At 38.2% G+C, this 18,024-nt stretch overlaps 1 protein-coding gene across 1 annotated transcript in view; it reads right to left on the bottom strand.

Moving 5' to 3' along the window:
• Positions 1–18,024, bottom strand: part of LOC113033269 (transmembrane protein 132C) — a 293,196-nt gene that overhangs the window by 143,320 nt on the left and 131,852 nt on the right. The window contains exon 4 of the mRNA XM_026186903.1: positions 4,390–4,530. Coding sequence (XP_026042688.1) covers positions 4,390–4,530 — 141 coding nt within the window. The remainder of the gene's footprint in view (positions 1–4,389; positions 4,531–18,024) is intronic.

Raw genomic sequence — 18,024 nt, 5'->3', positions numbered from 1 at the left:
ACCGCCCGGGCAACAAAGGAGTGGCTCCGTAAGAAGCATTTGAAAGTCCTGGAGTGGCCTAGCCAGTCTCCAGACCTCAACCCCATAGAAAATCTGTGGCGGGAGTTGAAAGTCCGTGTTGCTCAGCGACAGCCCCAAAACATCACTGCTCTCGAGAAGATCTGCATGGAGGAATGGGCCAAAATACCAGCTACTGTGTGTGCAAACCTGGTAAAGACCTATAGTAAACGTTTGACCTCTGTGTACCTCTGGTGCAAATTACAGACCTCTGTCATCATTTTAAGTGGGGGAACTTGCACAATCAGTGGCTGACTAAATATAATTTTTTGCCCCACTGTATAATGCAAGAACGTAGAACATAAAATCAGCCTTTATGCAGATGATGTATTGCTTTTTTTCCAACATTCACAAACCACTCTTTCAATTACATTGAATTTGTCTTCCTTGAGTTTCAAATTATTGGATAAACTGATTAAAATCATCAATTCCTCTGATTAATTGTTTCTTCCATAATTCTTCGTTGACATCATTGCAGTCTCGATATATTAAATTTTTAGGCATTAATGTTTCTCCTAGGCTTGCAGATTTAACTAACCTGAACCACATCCCAGTTTTAAAGAAAGTGGAAGATCTGGCTAGATGGAAGTCTGTACACATATATCTCACGGAAAGGGTCACTTCAATAAAATTGATGGTTTTCCCAAGAATCAGTTATTTGTTCTCAGTGATCCAGAGTAAACCATTACCTGACTGGTTTAGATCTCTGGATTCTTCAATCTCTGAATTCCCTTGGAAAGAAAACCCTGTATATAAGCTTAGAAATGCTACAGAGCACCGAGGATAGAGGAGGACTAGATGTGCTTAACTCTCACCACTACTTCTTAGCCAACAGGCTACAATACATTTCAGGATGGTTAAAACTCAGTTGAGCCCTGGCTACACATAGAACAGGCACTATGCAATAACAGAGATTTCAGATCTCATAAGCTAAAAAATATCAAATGACACGTGTGCTTTAATATCAGCTCCGCTCTGTCAGAGAGTCTCTATAACATATAACATTACAATAAAAGAACAGCTAACAACTAGCTTAACCACTGTGTGAAAACCAGTCAGTGATGATTTTATTATTCACAGTAAGCAGCTTCATCTGGCTTTTTATTAGATTTCTGGAATACACACCAGAACTCCATCCAACTTTACTCGACATGATATAAATACAAATGAGTTTAAGCCCATTATGAAACACAGTATTCTCATCCCAGATTGCCAGGAGGTTTTTTCAGAAGATGCTAGTGATAATAGCATAGCTAGCTGCCAGCCAGTGGTAACAATCCATGCTGGGCTCAAACAAAAAATAAATAAATAAAAGCTGCTTAGATTAAGCAAAAAACTTCACAACATGATGCATTAGAGCTCTCGTTTGTTTTATGTGTAAATCCTAGGGGTCCTCTACCCCTCAGTTTTGATATGATACCATGCAACAACTCCAAAGAATACTTTCCATATTTAAAATTCTAACACTGGGATTGAAGACACGAGGGATGTTAGTCAGGTGCAACATCTCAGCAGCAACCACTGAGGAAACTGGTGCGGATTAGAAATCATAGACCCATTATTTGAGGAAATGGTATTGGTAAATGTAAACCCCTGGTAAATAACTTCACAGCAGTGAAGTGTGTTTCCTAGTAAATGTCTTAAAGTGCCTGTCAGTTGGAAGTATGATTGCCCATGGTAGATACTTTCTGTACTATACACTTCAAAGGCAAATATCTGATTTTAAAAAAACAAAACACACACTTTTAACTCTGACACTCTTAATTTGAAAGCTCAAAGCTGATGCGTCATCACTTATACATCTTTTAATGCTCACTTTGGCTCATTCCTCGGTGCTGAAGCTGTCTGTCAGTTGAGTTAAGGTGTGGCTAACAGCTAGCTAAGTGGTGCAAATTGAGCTGGGGCCATGTAATAATGATTTGAAGATGGAAAGTCATTCATCAGCACTGCTTTAAAGCAACAAGAGAATAAGAGGAAAGAAGTATTTAAAGTTGATTAATCAAACTAGTATATGGTTGCATCAGTATAGATTATAACTATAAAAGGCTCTTTCGTGCAGTGTATTTTATATTTGACACTCATATAACTATAGTGTTTCCAAAATGCGATCAATCCCTTTGAAAATATGTACAAGAATACATTACTCAACAATTCAACAGCACACTGAATGACTTGCTTCGCTGTTGATAGTGTGAAAGTGACTGAGTATGAACTGTAATGAGCCAGCTACTCTTCTTTGTAAAACGACCACTCTTATAATATCCATTTAGTTTAAACTGGGGATTTGTTGATTTGGAATAAAATTGTATTACTGATTCCTGGAGCTTGCTTTGAGCTGTAACAATATGCGAATTAAACACAAATACATTTTCTGTTCCATCCAATTAACTTCTGCTGTCTTTTTAAGTGAGACGTTTTTTGGGATATTGGGGTTTTAGATCTCACCCACAGTGATTATATTTGCTTTCTCCATCAACGCCATACAACAACAAAGTCAGTGTAAGCATGCACTGAGGTTAAGTATTAATTGACTGCTACATTAGTGACAAAAAACAAACAAAAAAAGAGACTGTACTTACTATGTCGTTGCTGGTTTTACCCTGATGACACCAACTAAACACTCACATGCATGGCAAATTTAGCATGAGTTGTGAGTCACTGATGTCGACACTTGCCAGCCTTTGTGTACTACATGCATGTATGTATTTATTCTGTGATACACACATATCACCAATAAGTCCATAGGCAATAAGACAAAACTTCTTTACTGGCAACACAATTACACTATGTGAGGACTCAGGGCTGTGTGTCGGACAGGGTCGTCTGCAGTACGGGGGCCCCACAGGGAACGGTTCTGGCTCCGTTCCTCTTCACCATCTACACTGCAGACTTCTCCCACAATTCCACCCAGTGCTTCCTGCAGAAGTTCTCTGATGACTCTGCAATAGTCGGCCTCATCACTGATGGGGACGACAAGGAGTACAGAGGTCTGACCCAAGACTTTGTGGACTGGTGCCAGCTGAACTACCTCCAGATCAACGCCAGTAAAACCAAGGAGCTGGTGGTAGACTTCCGCAGGCACAAGCATTCTCCACTGCAACCACTGAACATCCAGGGTATGGACATTGAGGCTGTGGACAGCTACAGGTACCTTGGTGTTCATCTGAACAACAGACTGGACTGGACTCATAACTCAGACGCCCTCTACAGGAAAGGGCAGAGCAGGTTGTACCTGCTGTGGAGACTCAGGTCGTTTGGGGTGGAGGGCCCACTCCTGAAGACCTTCTATGACTCTGTGGTGGCTTCTGCTATCTTTTATGGTGTGGTCTGCTGGGGCGGCAGCATCTCTGCTGGGGACAGGAAGAGACTGAACAGGGTGATCCGAAGGGCCAGCTCTGTTCTAGGATGCCCTCTGGACCCAGTGGAGGTGGTGAGTGACAGGAGAATGGCGGCTAAGCTGTCATCCCTGTTGGACAACGTCTCCCACCCCATGCAGCAGACTGTGACAGCACTGAGCAGCTCCTTCAGTGGGAGACTGCAGCACCCACGGTGTGGGACGGAGAGATTTCGCAGGTCTTTCCTCCCCACTGCTGTCAGACTCCACAACAAAGACTTTAACTGAACAAACACACACATCCACACATGTGCAATAACACTAAGTGCAATAATCCTTTCTGGCATCGTTGTATTTTTACTCAGTTGTATATAGCATTCGTATTCTATTTTTATCTTATTGTATATTTTTATTCTATTTTATTCTACTGTATATAGTATATTATTTTATTCTATTCTGTACAGCTGTGTACTGTATTTATTCTTATTGTATTCTAATTTTTGCGTCATAACTTTTGCACTGTCCACTTCCTGCTGTGACAAAACAAATTTCCCACGTGTGGGACTAATAAAGGTTATCTTATCTTATCTATGTTTAATTTCTGATTTCTTAAATTTCTGATTCAAAGATGGCTTACAGATTGTTGTGTTCAATAAAAAAAACAGTAAGAATCTAAAAGAGCCACCTATACCTTTTAAACTCAAAGCTAATGTATGAGTACACAATTTATGGTTATTGTTATTGTCAAAAAAAATGATCTTGTAATAATTTCTTTTCTTAAATTAACTGACACTTTTACTGTCACTGTAAAGACAACTAAGACTGCTTTAAGAAATGTGTGGCACTATCATTCTTATGGCCCTGAAGCACAAAGATCAAAGACCATTTCTAACAGCTACTCACCCACAACTACTCATTATAAAAGGGATACGTTAAATAGCTGCTGCATGGCAGAGGTAGCAGTTAAAAAAGAATAGATATGAGAGTTTGACTCCTACCTCTCTGCTGTGGAGGAGGCCTTTCTCTGGCACATAACTGCCAACGAACTGCTTCCCGGTGCCATTTCCTGTTTGATCTCCCATGCGACAAGGTTGCTGGGTTTCACAGCCAGGAAGTTGATACCTGACTGGAACCACACCCTGCAGAGAAGAATGTAGAACGAGACAAAGTAAGAAAAAAAGAGAAAGCAAGGTTAATCTAAAGTTCACACAAGCACATCATAAACCGAAGAGAAAAGAAAGCTGAGTTGTTACAGTGACAGTTAAGGTACAATTTGCTTAAAAATTCAATTTGCATCGCTTGGAATTTCCCTGCCCCGATTTTCTCACTGATTTTCTTTAATCTCTGATGCGTGCCATACTCTCTTTGTATAGAACGCCTTTTAAAATTGATTCACGCAGCATGGTGCCGACTCCCACGGTATGTTTTGGTGGGAGAAGACAAAGGAGTGACAGCAAAGGCTCTTAAGAAAGTTAAGAGTTTTACTGAATAATTGCTGCAAGCAGGCTGAATCAGATGTGTTTTGCGGTGGAGATTATGGCTAATTCAGAGAATGCAGTTCTGCTTATGAGAAAGGCTACAATGAATTAGTAATTATTCAGGGACATGATTAGGAATTTTGTTTCCATTTTCCTTCTTCACTCCCGTTTCCTCTCATCAGTATGCTTCACCACTTTTCTGTCTCTTTCTGACACTTTTTTTGTCACCTTTCTCCACGCTTTTCTTTTCTTCCAGTCTTGTTTTCCTTATGTTGACCTTCTTTCAGTATAGCACTGGCATATTTTTTTAAATCCAGGTTTCTCTTTAATCTAGATCAGCGGTTCCCAACCGCCGGGCCTCGGACCGGTACCGGTCCGTGAGTCGTTTGGTACCGGGCCGCGAGAGTTGAGGCTAAGGTGTGAAATGTATAGTTTTCAGGGTTTTTATCGGTTTTCAGCGTTATTTTGTTATCGTTTTTATCGTTTACTCGGTTTTCCTTGGTCTTTTCAGGTGTGTTATGAATAAATCTTCTTTTTTCCGGTACCGGTATTAGTTTTATTTTGTTGTATTTATCCGCGACACCTTAAAGGCCGGTCCGTGAAAATATTGTCGGGCATAAACCAGTCCGTGGCGCAAAAAAGGTTGGAAACCGCTGATCTAGATAATGTCCTCATCACCTGCCATCCCCATCCTCGTCCTGTTACTCCATTGTTCCCTTGTAGATGTTCTAATCTCTATTCCTTCATCACCATCATTCCCCAGTTCCTTTATTTTTTTCCAGCCAGGTCCACTCTTTCATCTCTCAGTCTCATTTCTTTTTCTTCACCTCCTCCTATAAAGCTTCTGTTCACCCTTTCATCCATTCCTCAGTGATTTCTTTCCCTTCCTTCCCAGTATACATTGCTTCATCCCTCCCTCTGCCCCTCCTCAATCCTTCATTCTCAAGACATCCTATAGTTAATCTCTTTATTTTCTTTTTTTGTTCACACTCTCGCTCTAATCTGTCCCGATGTGCTCTGTTCTATTTATCACCTTGACGAGACCCTCCCTCAGTTTATTAATACACTTTATAAGCATGCATACACATGCACACTATTGTGTTTACACCTCTTCTTATTAACACACATACACAAACAACACTGACAAAGACACACTCTGAAGTAAAAAAAAGTTTTCCTCAACACAGAAGTAGGAGGCAAAAAAATTCCACTTTTTATTTCTTTCTCATTATTACTTTCTTGTGTTTCTCTTGCTTTATGTCTTGCCAAAACTGTCTGCAAACATGCCATACCCTTCCCTTGATAAGCTCTCTGTACATGATATTCTTGTGAGTGTGTATGTATAAAAACACCTGCGTATGTCAGTAATAATCTAATCAAGCTGTTTTTTTTGTGTTTGGTTGTGTTTGGCACAAAATTGTGAACCTCTTGTAACAACCTGAAAACCTACTTTTTCTTTTTCACTCTAAAGTATTTTTTTTCTTGGTGTATTTTGAAAAGTGAAAACATTCCCCGCTCATCATTTTATATTTTGCTGCAATCAGGAAACATGAAGGAGAAAGGAAGAGCAAAAGTTGCATTTTGCAATAAAGGAAGTGTACTTTGTTCATTGTCTATGCAAATAAAATACAGTGAATATTTATTTATGAGTTTTCTGTAGTGCAGTATAAAATGAAAACTTCTATTTTATAATTCAGCAGCTGAATGTGGGAGGAAAAACTGTGCCATCATTCTGCATTTTCTGGTTCTGTCTCCACTCCTTTCCTTTCTTCAATCTCTTCTATCTCCCTTTCTCACTCACTTCTTTCTCTCGCCATCTCCCATCTTCAACAACCACACAGTTCAAGCCACTTCAAAGTAAAGTTACTACACATACAGTGGCAGCAAACGCATGTAAAGCAAAGCAAGTTTGGCGAAAGAGTTAGGATATTCTGTGAATGACAGAATGACAGGAATGGAATATGAGGGAGTAGAAATGTACATTTGAACATTCACTGAGAAAAACAAAAATCATTGGAGCGATTTTTAAAGGACAAGGTTTTGCAAAGACAAATTATAAATAAAACATTTAGGTGAAAAAATGAATTTAAGAACAAAATTTCCCCACCACTCCACAGGCAATAAAATAAAACAAAATGCTAAAATAGTGAAGCGAATGCAATGCAATAAAATAAAATAACAGTCTCATGTGAGAGCACAAACCTCAGTCGTCTTGTAATTCAACATATTGTAATGTAACAGATCTCATGATATAATATCAAATAAAGCACCTTCTTAAACGCTCTACAGAAACATAATTTGCATATTCATAGTATAAAACCATGCAAAATCTTGCAGTACCTACAATTCATACACATAAACAACCAAACAGTGTAACAGTTATGTCAAAAGGGAGAAAAAAAGCCTTTTGCTCGAGTGTTTAAATTACTTTGGTTTCAAGTACAGATCAGAGTGAGAACCATGTCACCATTGTGGTGTTTCCTTTTTTATGACTCTCATGTCTCTGTGCCATTTTCTTGATATGAGAGGTCATGGATTAGCTATGCTAGAGGGCTTCAATGTACTGCTCAATCTGCATTCCAACTCTCACCAATGGTCCTCAGCCCTGGGTAGTACCAGATAAAATAGGGTCACTGATAAAGGCGGACATCCTGATGTCTGCTCCTCTGCGAGGAGCCAGTTGAGGTGGTTTAGGCATTTGACATGGATGTCTCCTAGGTGAGGAGTTTTGAGCATGTCCTACCGAGAGGACATCCCAGGGCAGATTACATCTCTCGGCTGGCTTAGCAGTGCATCAGTGATCCCCTGGAGGAGCTGAAGGAGTTGGCTGGAGATAGGGAAGTCCCTTCCAATCTGGACCCAGACAAAGGGCAGAACATGGGTGGATGGATATTAGTGGTTGAAAGAGAGCGATTATTTAATTTGTATTTATCACAAGGCACCTAGTTGCAGTAATAGTGTTACTCTGCGTATGCTCTGTGTAACTGTCTATTATCATATTTCTATATTTTCCAGTATTACAAATGGATCTTATGTCAGAAATCTATATTTCTGACACAAACAATAATACTTTAACAACTGCTGCAATTTTTTAATCCTATAGTTTCTCAATAAATTTTAGTTATCTACTTTAATAACACACCTACTGATGACTGATGCAGTTGGTTATGCGCTACTCTGTTGTTTGTATTATCATTTTAAAATGCAGAAATATGTATTGAATTCTCCTGCGTGACAGCTACCAAGAACATCTTTGTCATACAAAATATACTTTGAAGCTTAATGAAATGACCTTTGGCATGAAACAGTGTGTTTACATGTGCAACAGGGTCATTCAAATTATTGGAGAGGGGAGAGAGGCAAAAATCACCACTCAGAAGTAGGTTTTATGTGGAAATATTAGTCCAGTGGATTGTTTTTCACATACCTTTTTCATAACTTGTTCATTAACTGAACCACACACTATTACACACACCATACAGTCTGCGATCTCTGTATAGTCATCAAAATGCTAATCGTCAAGTTTCTAAAGTCCTCATGCCAAAAATCAGCATTGATTCAATAAAAAGTGAAAATGGTGAATTTAAAGCAGCATGTGGTTTCAATCAAGAAACTAGAGTACTGTGCATTGACGGTTTACCCTTGAAATTAAATGCATGAAAAAATATAAGATTTTGCTCACCTGATTGGAAATTCTGAACATGCATAAAAAACATAGACTGTCATATATGTAAGGAGATAGAAAGACACTATGTTCTGCATCTGTCAGGTCTTTGGTCGTATGTGCCTTTGTCCATGTCTGTCAGCAAGAAGGATGATGGACAAGGCTGCGTCCCTAAGCTGCTTCAGCCAAGACTGACAAGTCTCTATGTGATGCTCTTCCTCTGTAGGTCTACTTTTCAGTGTAATGCAGGAAGACAAGCAAAACTTCAATGCGCTGTCTCTTTCGATTTGTTTCCCTTTGTCTAATTCGCCTACTTCTTTATTAATCAGGATTATTTATATTTTTTGTGTACCTCATGCAGCTCTGTCGTGAAACAAGATTATTATTCAGTATCACATTTTGCATTAGAAATGAACAAAGCCCACCAACCCATAATTACACACATAACTTGACCTTACCTTTAACTGTATTAAAAAAAGGTTTTACTCATTAAGAATTAGAGTGTGCTCCCCTTGGTCACAGGTAGCTCACAGAGCATTACAATAGATTTTTTTCTCCTTTTTATCTGGAGCAGTGCTTTGTTTATTGGCATCTCAACATTAGTTTTCTAAGTTAAGAAATAAAGAGTAAGTAAAGAGAAAAGGCAATGCCAAGAATGCCAAGAACCTACACTATAAATAAATTTCCCCTCTGCTTTTTTAACATCACAAATGCAATTTTTCTTTCTGTCAATGTGATTATGTCTCCTTTTCCTTTTTTGGTGTATGTTTACTTTACTTATGCAGACTGCCTTCCCTGTAATATATTAAGCAAACTCAGGTTTTATTACATATTTGCTACTTGACTTAAAAAAAAAAAAATCCGGATTGAATATGAAAGAGAATATAGCTGGCCGAAGCATCAAATCGAGTCAAAATAATTACACTTGATTGACTTTGTTGAGTACAACCTTTTTTTAAACCACCTTATATTTTAATCATAACCTTATGCATATTTCACCCACACTTACTGTTTAGTTTACCAAAGAAACTGTAGGCTTCACCTATGGAAATGCAGAAATGCACTAACGCTAACAAAGACTACGTTGTCTAAAGAGAAAGTGTAGATGCCTTCCTCAAAGGAATGCTGACCCAGGAAAACAAACAATAGGTGCAGGAACAAGATAACAATTTGCTCTGTTAAACAAGAGACTCACTTAAATCCAATTATTTCCCTTTACACCTAATTTAATCCTGTAACATCAGTTCCATTTTCAGACTGACGAAGAAAAAAAAAGTCGTCTATTTAATTGTTAAATGTTAAAGCCTTCGCCAGGAAATAGGGATGCAAAGTTGTCTCTGAAACCACCATACCTTCTTAGTAGTGCCATCAGCGCAGATATAAAGCCAGATTTACCAGGGTTAAGTGGTTTTTGCCATAAAAAATGTACTGTTATTATTTACAAAGAGACCACAGCGACACGACTGTGATTAAGAGGAGAGAATTCATTTGTCAATTTTTGTGACCAACCATCTTCCATATGCGTTTTTGGGAGTTCCTTTCTCAAGTACAAAATACAGGGGGAAGAATAGTTAAATGTTGTACACAAACACACTGACTAACAACTGGAACATGCAATTTATTGGACTGATATGTCTAATGCTGAAAAAAGCATGTATTATTTTAAGTACTTCATATAGTGGAATTATGGTTGCATTGCAGAGATTTAAGAGCACATCCTAAAAGAATGAAACATTGTTCAACTTGTGTTGAAAAATGTGTTTGAAAAGCCAGATGAAGATCTGATGAAAACATACAAATTTCTAAGCCACCTAAATGTAAATTTGCTCCATAAATGACCTGGAACCACCAGTCAAAAGGAGCAACACAACATACTGACACTTCTGTGGCAGGAATTTCACAATGGGGTTCAAAGTGAAATAGCTGAAGAACAGAGAGAATAGATGGATAATGATGTTGAACCAATTCTAAAAATAATCAGGCCTTGGACCTCAAGCACAGTAAGTCTGTGCTTGAGAGAAAAAGTCGCTTTTTCTGTTTGATTTGGTTTGAAAGTCTGAAGGTAATATTTGTTTTTCTTCTGATCAATGCATTTATGTTAATAAACTTTAAACCTACATTTTTCATAAAAAAAAAAAAAGATTTCAGAACCATGGACAGCGCACACACTGCGATCTCGTGAACTGTGTCTCATGACTGTTTTTAGTAGTGGAGCTACACAAATTCAGCTGTATGCACTTTGACAATAGCTGAGATATCGATCACAGATGCACAGAAGACTCTCACATCAAATCTCCAGATCCATTTTTTAAAACTAAACAAATCTAGCATAGAAAAATTGTGGTCACACCACCAGTCGCAGAGTATAGAAATAAACTTTTATCAGTCGGGTATTTCCGGTTCTGGTTTATCTCTTAAAGAGATGTTGTCTTAATACATGAACACAATGTAAAAATATTTTTGTACAGCTTACAGTCCTACATTGGCGTCTGGTAATTACTGAAGCCTGTTTGATCATAACAACTCTCTCTGCCAGACCGCCACTGTAGGCGTACATTTAATGTACACATGGACATGAACATGGACCTATAATTATATGCTTTTCTCACAGCAAGTAATGAGCTGTGCCTGTAGTGTTAGTAAGTTACTCTTAGCTGAATATCAACTTGCATGGTTCTTGGCAGATTGGGCATGTCATATTGAAATGAACTGACTGCACCTATTTAAAAAAAAGCACAATTTTTGTAAATCAACCCCCAAATATCAGCGCTATTTGGGGGTTGCACTCACACGCTGTTTTGCCCTGTTTAGGACATCTGCCCCACAGTGTCATGAAGGCATAAGTCCGGTGTTTGATCTGATTATAGGAGAGCATATTTACAGTTACCAAAGAGATAAAAAGATTCGGAGAGAAAGAAAGAGACAGAAGAAAGGAACTAGAGACAGAAGTGTGACACAGAGGCAACAACAAGGCTGGGCGAATGGGGGGTAGAAGACGGAAAGGGAGAGAAACACCAGCCAAGTATGATAGCTGCTACAAATTCACACCACACTCGAGATCTCAGATGCAGGTATACACTTTTCAGGAGTCTGACTCTTCGATCCACACCTTTTTTTGTAAACATTTCGGTGTTCACATGAGATTTCAGAATTACGGGTGCTGAGGTTCTGAAAGGTCACCATGATGTTTTCAGAAGAATAACACTGTGTACAACTGTTCACAATCCATCCAGTTCAATCAACTGATTCATCCAAACCTTTCCAGCTTTCTCTTAATATCTGTTTTATTGGTAATACTTTAGCTCATAACCTGGGCCTTGCTTTTAGCATGACCACTTTCTTACATCTTCGTGCCAGGAAGATACCAGTAACCTACGCATTTCTTTTGTCTTGCTTTTGGGTTTTAGGCTTTTCTCAATCAGAAGTTACAAGCAATGCCTTAATATTAGCCAGTTAGCCAGGTTCATTAAATGAACTATATATAAACAGCTTGTCCTTGGAACAATGTAAGCAGTGTAAATTCCTCTGTGTATTGACTCTAGGTATCTTCCTTTGATAAAATTAGACTATATTACTTGGAAATTCCATGTGTTTAAAGCTCAGAGGCTTTAAAAGGCTATAAAATGACAGCTCTCCTCAGGATGAAAGTTACTCAAAGGGCTTAGTAAGTCTACCCAGGATTAAAAGTGATTTGGACATGTTAGTAAATGTTTTAGGAGAGAAAAGAAGATTTTAAGACCTCAAGGTTTATGTGTTCCGCTGATGTTATTTAAATTTACATTTCTGTTCAGTTTTTTACTTTACTTTTACTTTTTACCAGTTGTTAATCATTGATTTTTCAACAGATTAGAAGTAATATTTTTAAGTTCATTAAACTGACACTTAACCCTCTCAAGGCAGACGTTGCCGATTTGCAACAGTTAAAAACTAACAACCTGATTACCCCACATACATATTTTACGAGGTTTTTTTACTCAGAAGTACCACTGCAGGACTTGGTTGTGCATTAGCAACAAAAAACTTAATTTGAGCCTGAGAGGGTTAATCTGGCAAAAAGATGAACTTTTAGACGATGTTAGTCACTGTGGTTATCACTATGGTGCATAACTGCTCAGAAACTGCACTGAAAAGTAGCTACTATCTAAATCTGGTTAAAGGCATAATTTATTCCTGCTGTCATGACGCAAGTAACAATTTCTTAGCTGAAAAAATAGATTCCTTTAAAAGGCTGTGTATATATATACAAAGACAAAGAACAAAAAGGCCAAGTTGTTTTTCCTCTAGTGTCTCAAAGTGTGCTGAACATACAAGGAACATCCATTGTTCACCAGAAAATTTCAATTTTACCAAGGTCTAAAGCATTAGGAGAAAGTGAAAGCCTGCGAGGCATTGATCGTTGTTGCTACACACCCTCCTGTTAACTAAATTTATCTTATAGATGATCTTCAGGATGATTTAGCCCGAGCTGTTTAAGATGCCAACAGAGTGAAACGTACAGGAAACTGTACAGGAGTGAGTCACTGTATGAGTGGTATTTGCTGTATATGTGAGCCTGGACTCTACACCAAGTGACCTATAATGCCTTCGTGCAGGCTAGCTTGAGAGCCAGAACCACAGTCAGCTCATGTTACTGTCACGTTCTTGTTTGAAGTTCCTTCTTTATTACAGACATAGTGGAATAACAAGAGACGTATGGCTCAAAAGAAGATTTTCTGAGCTTTTATCTCCTTTCACACCATGCTTTCACATTCCCACTGCTCTTAGATGCAGAGAGCTACTCTTTAAATTCTTTAAGTTGACCAAAAGACTGTTCAGTTCCTAGAAAGTCTGCTGATGGCTGAAATGCGTTCTTGGTTGTGTCTTTCTTATGTCAGGGTATCATGATCTTGTTTATATTTGTCAATTAATGTGACTAAATGCAGTTTTCACATGTTGCATTATCATGGAGATCTAACCGTTGTAATATTGTTATTCTAACCTTTGAAAGATTTGACCAGAGTGAAGTGAAGACACATTCAAATGCTGTGGAAAGTTAAGAGCACATGAAAGGGGCTTCATACTACCATTTACAGTGATCTATATCAATGTGCTTAGCACGCAATAATTATTGTAAGCAAATGATGCTTATTCAATAGTTGCCAGATGAAAGTGTCAGTTAAGTGCTACAAATGTAAATGTGAACCCAAAAGGAATTCTTCTCAAAACAAAAGCCATATGCTATGTGTCAAAACAAACTTGCTGCATGTTTAGCAGATGTGTCCAAGAGACACGAGTAAAAGCAAATGGTGTTTGTTGGGTCTGAACTTGTTAGAACAGCAAAAAGACATTAGAAAGAAGCACTGTAAAAGTGCATTTTAATGCCCTCATCTTATATATAAACTGAAGCTTTTGAGTAAGTAAACCAGTACAGCACATTTTATTTCAAGTCTGAAATTACATCATTGCTCTGTAAACCTGGTGAATGAATACATAGCAAAACTTTCTTAAGAATTTTATGTTTGGGTGGAAGGCTAGTAGTAAATTTATATTATTCAAATGTGCTCAAACAACTGCTCAAACCTAAAACCTGTGCTTTTCAAGACGTGGGAATGGAAAATATTATTCATTGCACAAAGTGTGAAATGGTACATTCAGTGAAAAATTAAAGAAATATCGCTGCCAATGGTAACTAAAATGGCAGAAAAACAAGAGAAGACAGATGTTAAACAAAATTCAACCCACCAACTGCATATTCTTCAACACATTCTGTAAAAGATGCCTTCAATGGACATGAGTGGCATTTAAATGAGTCAACTGTCAAATCATTAAAATCTTGTTTGCTGCTTTTCCTGCTTTTTGAGAGGCAGAAGGAAAACAATCTGTTGTTGTGATCCCAACACTAAAATGAAGCGGTTACTTTTTTTTTTAAGTGTGACAAGCTGTCAAGGAATTGGAATCCTGAGAGAATTGTTTATTAATTTATTTATTTTTGAGCACAAGTTACGAGCTTATACATAATTCTTAGGTCATGAGATTATTGTAAAATTGACAATTATGTACACATTTTTCAATTATTTTTTAAAAATCTTTTTAAATATTAAATTCATAGTTCAGTTTTGAACATTTTAGGTGTTTAAGACCTTGAATGTAGTTTTTTTATTGTTTAAGTTAGATGGACAGATTGGTATTCAAGTGTTTTATACTTTAGAATAAACAGATGGGGGTAATTTTTTAAGACATGGTGAGACAGATGGAGAGACTGCAAGTCGTTTATACTAAACATGTGTTAAGAAATTCAAAGCTTGATGTAAAAGAGCCCTGTTATGTTGGTCACAGGTCCAATGTGTCATTTGGTGGAACATCTGTTTTATCATGCTATTGAGAATCTTTCACTTTGTCTTGCCTTTTACTTACTTATTCTTTCGTGTGCTGTTGCTGCCGTTGTTGTCTTTTTATTCTTTGATTTTTCATCCCTGGTGTTGCTACTGAATGATATTTTTTTATGATTATTTTTAATATTTGCTTTATCTAAAGAAGCCACTATCATTCTTTTCTACAGGAACCCAATATGGCCCTATGTTTCAGGACTGTTGAACAATGTGGCCGTTGCTGCTGATGCCTGATTTAGGCTTCTGCAGCTGCATCATAACTTACGACATAACTGGAAACCCCTTTTAACCCACAACTTTCCATGTATTTCGGTCATGTAGTTACATTTTTCAGGAGGTGCATGTCAGGTTATGTGGAAGCGTACGACATAGGGTTAAGAGGGTCTTCCAGTTACATTGTAAGTTATGATGTAAATTTTCCACTCAAGTCTAATTCAGGCATAAATCATGACAAACCATAACTTCAGAAGTCGCAAATTCATAATATTCACGTTTCATAGTTTATAGGCACTGAATAATGCCAATCAAGGCATCTATCAGCTTTAATGTTTTTTTTTTTCATTTGTAAAATTTGCAAAAATATCATGCTTTTAAAATTACAGTTCAATTCCATATTGACTGCTTGATTTAAAATACACTGTTGTGGCATAAAGAAGCAGAAGTCCAAAAATAGGTTCTTTGTCTAATAAATTTTTAGAATTCACTGCTGTATAGTAAAATAGTGGCACCTATTTTAAATAACACGTATGCAGCACCACTCCATCTATATAAATTAAAAAAATAAAATAAAAAACAGACACAAGGAAAACACTAAAAAATTCTGTGCAGAACTGGCAAAGTATCTCAAAGGATCTGACACTGAGTAAGTTAAACAGAGCATGAAAAAGGGGAGATGTTATGTACCTAGGTAATTCGGCAAAGGTGCAAATGTCTGCAAGCTTAATCAGCTTAAACAGCACATCATGAATGTTTGGATTTTTAGAACAAAATGGGGGATGTCACTGAGATCAGCTGATTTGCCAGAATTGCAGATAAGGAAGTCACACATTACAACTTTCTGCAGTTCCCTTCCCTTTATTCTCCTTCTCAATTGAGGGTAATGCTTGCTGAACAGCCACAACCAGCCCCACCAGGTGGTGTGATGAAGAAAGGGATAAGAAATACAACCAGCTGCTGTATCCGAGACCTTAGCCAATGCTGTGAATCTTTCCTTGTCAGTTTCTGACTGCTTGAAGAGCTATACCAGACAGACAGAAGCCAGCAGAATCACCCAGATGTTCTCCACTGAACCATCCAAGATGCATTCTCGGTGGCAGGGAAACCATAAGAGAACAGTCCCACCTAGTGTGGAGATGAAGCAATACTGGAAGAGTATCTGGCAGAAGGTAGTATACTGGAATGCCAAATGTGGCCTGGAAGTCCCAAGGTCAAAATGAAATACACCCCCTAGGGTGGTTGACAATGACCAAGCTAAGACCCTGTAGGACTTACAGATCCAGAAAGACCAAGTGGTGAGGGCTAACCAACAGGATAGTAGTGGTGGACAAGCAGAGGAAAAAGGATGTAGTAATGGATGTAGCTAGTTATAGCAACATGAATAAGAAGGAACACATAAAAGGTTGATAAGTACCAAGGGCTGAGAAAAAAGGTAGAGAAGGGTGGAGGCAAGATAAGTACCAAGGGCTGAGAAAAAAGGTAGAGAAGGGTGGAGGCAAGAGTGGTTGTCACGGTAATGGGAGCACTAGGAGAAGTGACCCCAAACTACGCAATTGGCTCCAGCAGATCCCAGGCATGACTTCTAAAATCTTTTTCCAGAAGAGCACAGTCCTAGGATGAGCAAAGATACTGTGCAAGACCCTCAGGCTCCCAGGCTTCTGGTGGAGGACTCACTCCATCCATCCATCCATCCAAACAAGGTTTCAACTGAGAAATTGTAATTTAATCATTTTCTGTTTGCTTTGTGGGGGGGGGGGGGGGGGGGGGGGGCTTCATTGGATTCACTAAATTAAAAAAAAAAGTATCAAATCTAAGCTCAGTGCAAAGGACCACTGCAGAGATAAAAAATAAATAAACAAATGCTCGTCTATGCACAGCTGCAGCAAAAAATTATGAAGCCTAATAAAGATTTGGTACCCACTAAATTATTCACAAAGATGTTCGTGAATGATAAACTGTAAATAGTGTATGTATTGCAAAGGGCCTGGTGATTTTTTTTACACCTCTGTTTAGTATAAGACTCAACTCCCGTATCCATGCATACATTACCATTATTGGAATCACAGCTGCACCGTACAACTATCCTGCAATGTATCAGCAAGTTTAAGCAATGATCGATAAACAGGAAAATGTCAAGTATATTGATTGCTATAAAACAACCATTTTGGAGTTTTATTGTAAAGCTCTAACTGATTAACAGAGCATTGATTGTAACACTAAACAAACACCAATTTCTTAGTGACCATTTCTTCATTGTTACAGTCTTTTCTTGGTGGATGAAGCCAAGTGCAGCAGCAGTCCAGTATATATGCAGCAATGCGTGGGACTTTAACAACTGCTTCTTTCGTACACATTTTTGTAGAGGACATCGGTAATGTAATCTGCAGAGCTTGATGTTTGGATACTGGATTTCTTTCAAATAAAAACCCTCACACATGGAATCAAACCGCCCACTCCACTTCCCACCACACATGGGATTAGAACGACATATTTTTCTGTAAACAAAGGCACAGACAATAGTGGTGGGTAGCTGGCTTCTGTAGTAGGTTCAAGATAGTCCTCTGGGCTGCCATCCCAGATTAGCAATGTAGCTACCAGCTACTCAACCACAGATCACTAGCAGGCACAGACTGAAAGGCTGAGGAAGGACTTTCAGCAATATATTAAATCTGATCAGCAGGAAGGGTTTTTGTTCCATAATTAATATGATTTGCTGTTTTTACTTTCTTGTTTATTTTCCAGTACTTGGGGACAGTTTAGATTTATATTTTGTAAAAGGAAAAGCAGACAGGCAGCTGCTGAGGTATAAAAACAAAACAAACAAAAACAAAAAACACCCTACCCATGTGTAGTTGGTTCTTTCTTACATGGCTGGGGAAGTTTTGAAGACATCATAGAGAAAAGCAC

The sequence above is a fragment of the Astatotilapia calliptera genome, chromosome 12, assembly GCF_900246225.1.
Source record: "Astatotilapia calliptera chromosome 12, fAstCal1.2, whole genome shotgun sequence".
Lineage (NCBI taxonomy): Eukaryota > Metazoa > Chordata > Actinopteri > Cichliformes > Cichlidae > Astatotilapia > Astatotilapia calliptera.
This window is presented reverse-complemented; position numbering and strand designations above follow the sequence as displayed.